Source organism: Lepidochelys olivacea (genome assembly GCF_965140295.1).
Source record: "Lepidochelys olivacea isolate rLepOli2 genome assembly, chromosome: 1".
Classification (NCBI taxonomy): domain Eukaryota; kingdom Metazoa; phylum Chordata; order Testudines; family Cheloniidae; genus Lepidochelys; species Lepidochelys olivacea.
This window is the reverse complement of record NC_140411.1, coordinates 5,793,069-5,795,614: the sequence shown is the minus strand read 5'-3', so window position 1 is coordinate 5,795,614 and position 2,546 is coordinate 5,793,069. Positions and strand designations below refer to the sequence as shown.

The 2,546-nt window shown below is 45.3% G+C and overlaps 1 protein-coding gene across 1 annotated transcript; it reads right to left on the bottom strand.

The window, feature by feature from the left end:
* Positions 1-460: 460 nt before the first annotated feature.
* Positions 461-1,552, bottom strand: LOC311528827 (olfactory receptor 52P1-like; the record flags this gene model as incomplete). Its single annotated transcript, XM_084644262.1, has 1 exon — positions 461-1,552. The coding sequence occupies exon 1, from the start codon at positions 1,511-1,513 to the stop codon at positions 461-463; it is 1,053 nt and encodes a 350-aa protein (XP_084500388.1). The 5' UTR covers positions 1,514-1,552.
* Between the last annotated feature and the right edge of the window lie 994 nt (positions 1,553-2,546).

Genomic DNA, 2,546 nt, shown 5'->3' with positions numbered 1-2,546 from the left:
CACCACCAGATGTCAGGGTGGAGCTCATCCTGACACTGCTTACACACATGTCCTCCAGGACAGTGAATTTCCAAGCCAAAACAAAGAAATCCAAAAGCATTTTCTAGCTAGATTTCTTACCAACTGTACAGGAGTTGAAGGGCTTGCATCCTTGATCTGTTCCCAGCAACGGTATTACACAGACAGACAAAGGCTTTCCCCCCCTCCAGATTTGAAAGTACCTTGTCCCTCATTGGTCATTTTGGGTCAGGTGCCAGCGAGGTTACCTTAGCTTCTTAACCCTTTTCTGGTGAAAGGATTTTCCTTCTGCTAGGAGTACAACACGTAAGAACTGCACAGTCAAGGAAGGCTGACTTTTTTTACAGATTGTTTGTGAGCATACTCTTCCTCCATGCCATGGGTAACTGGGGAACCATGGCGCTCACAGAACTTCTGGTCTTCCTCCCAAACCGCATCCCACTTAGTGCTGGTTCACATACTCTCTGACAATTTGACAGTTCCCTGATGGACACTGCAGGCCTGAGGAGATATCGTCTCTTGTGTCTGCAGATCTTTGCGTGAACTTTGTGTCTGCAGAACTTCTGCAGGTGTATTTGACTACTTTGTCACGAAGCTCTTTCATTTTGACCCCATAAATGATAGGGTTGAGCATGGGAGGGATGAGGAGATAGAGGTCAGCTAAGATGATATGAACATAGGGTGCGATGTCTTGACCAAAGTGGTGTGTAAGAATGGAGAAGAAGGTAGGGGTATAATATGTCAGCATCACACAGATGTGGGCTGTGCAAGTGTTAAGGGCTTTCTGGTGGGCTTTATGAGAGGAGATTCTGAGGACGGCCCTGATGATCAGACCATACGACAGGGCAATGAACGTAAGGTCAAACCCATTGATTACAAACATTAGCACAAAACCATATATCCTGCTGACTCTGATGTCCCCACACACCATCCTCACCATAGCTATGTACTCGCATTGTGTGTGGGGGATAATGCGGTTGGCACAGAATGTCTGCTGACTCAGGAGCAGGGGCAGGGGCAGAATGAAGAGAACAGCTCTTATCAAACCTGCAAGTCCTAGCTTAGCTATTTGTGCATTGCTGAGGATGGTGGCATATCTCAGAGGGTTACATATGGCAACGTAGCGATCGAAGGCCATTGTCACGAGGGTGGATGAGTGCATCACAGAAATCGTGTGGAGGAAGAACATCTGGGTGAGGCAGCCAGCCACAGTAATGCCTTTCAAATTGAACCAAAATATGCCCAGTGCCTTTGGCACAACAAAGGTAGGTGTGGCAATGTCTGTAAGTGCCAGCATGCAGAGCAGGAGGTACATCGGCTTCTGCAGAGTCTGTTCCTTACCTACAACAGACAGAAGTGTGACATTTCCCAACAGGCTGATAATGTAGAATGTAAAGAAAGGGATGGAAATCCAGATGTGGGCAGCCTCCAGGCCAGGGATGCCCATTAGGATGAAAGTTGAAGCGTCAGAGTGGGTGAAGTTGAAAGGTGCCATGAAGCAGTTGATGCATCGATATGACTCAGAAATGCTCAAGGTGCCTGTAAAGGGAGAAAAGCACAGCAAGGGGGTTCTTATTTGTAAAAAATAATATGGTAAATATGTTACAGTTATGAACATTCTCGGAGTCTTCTTGAGTGAGGAGTGAAGAACTACCGACGATGTCACTCCCTACTTTCCATAGATCTAGAATACGGAGGGAACCGTTTGTTTCAAAACTTGGTTTCCAGACTCGTTTGTGGGAAGATTACAGACTCCCCAAAATGGAGTCCAGAGTTATGTGGCCTGGTCACATGGCCTTTTAGAGTCATAGCATCCACTACGTGTAGTCTGTCTGAAGCATTCTCAGGGAGGCTCACCAGGTGGGAGATAAGTTTCTCTAAAGGCCTATTGTTTCCCCCAAAGTCTCATTGCCCTGAATAGGCCCTTCCCAACCATCTATCTAGACTGACATCAAGTTCCCTAGTGGGCGTTACTCACTTGTAACTACATTTGAAATACAGGGAAGTCATCAAAATTCAGAACTTTTGACCAAAATCATCAATACATACAACCATAACCATATTCAGAAAGTCATAACTTTTCCAATAACATCTTACATGACCCATCTTGCATAAACTGTATCATAATTATGCTATAATCATATCATCATATCACAATGAACAATATGGGGTACATTGTTACAAAAATATCAAATGTTATTTCTACCAGTGAAATGCCTGAAGTTACAGAACAACAACAAATGGAAACAAAACTGAGTAAAACTTGTGACACCCAGATTGTAGTTCTGTGGCTTGCCATGGGAAAGAGACCCTGAAACTCCCCAAACACACTCTGTACCACGAAAGGTCCCAAAGTTGGCCTTGGACCAACAAACACAAAGAAAAAAATAATTTCAACAGCACTGCCCACCTGTCCACCTACATGCTGCTTTGCAACCCTGTGATGTTCCCCTCTGGTGTTATCTGGACCGGTGATCTGGTTGGTCACCCCAGTCCTTAGCTTTGGTAGCCAGCCTTACCCTGCTCAG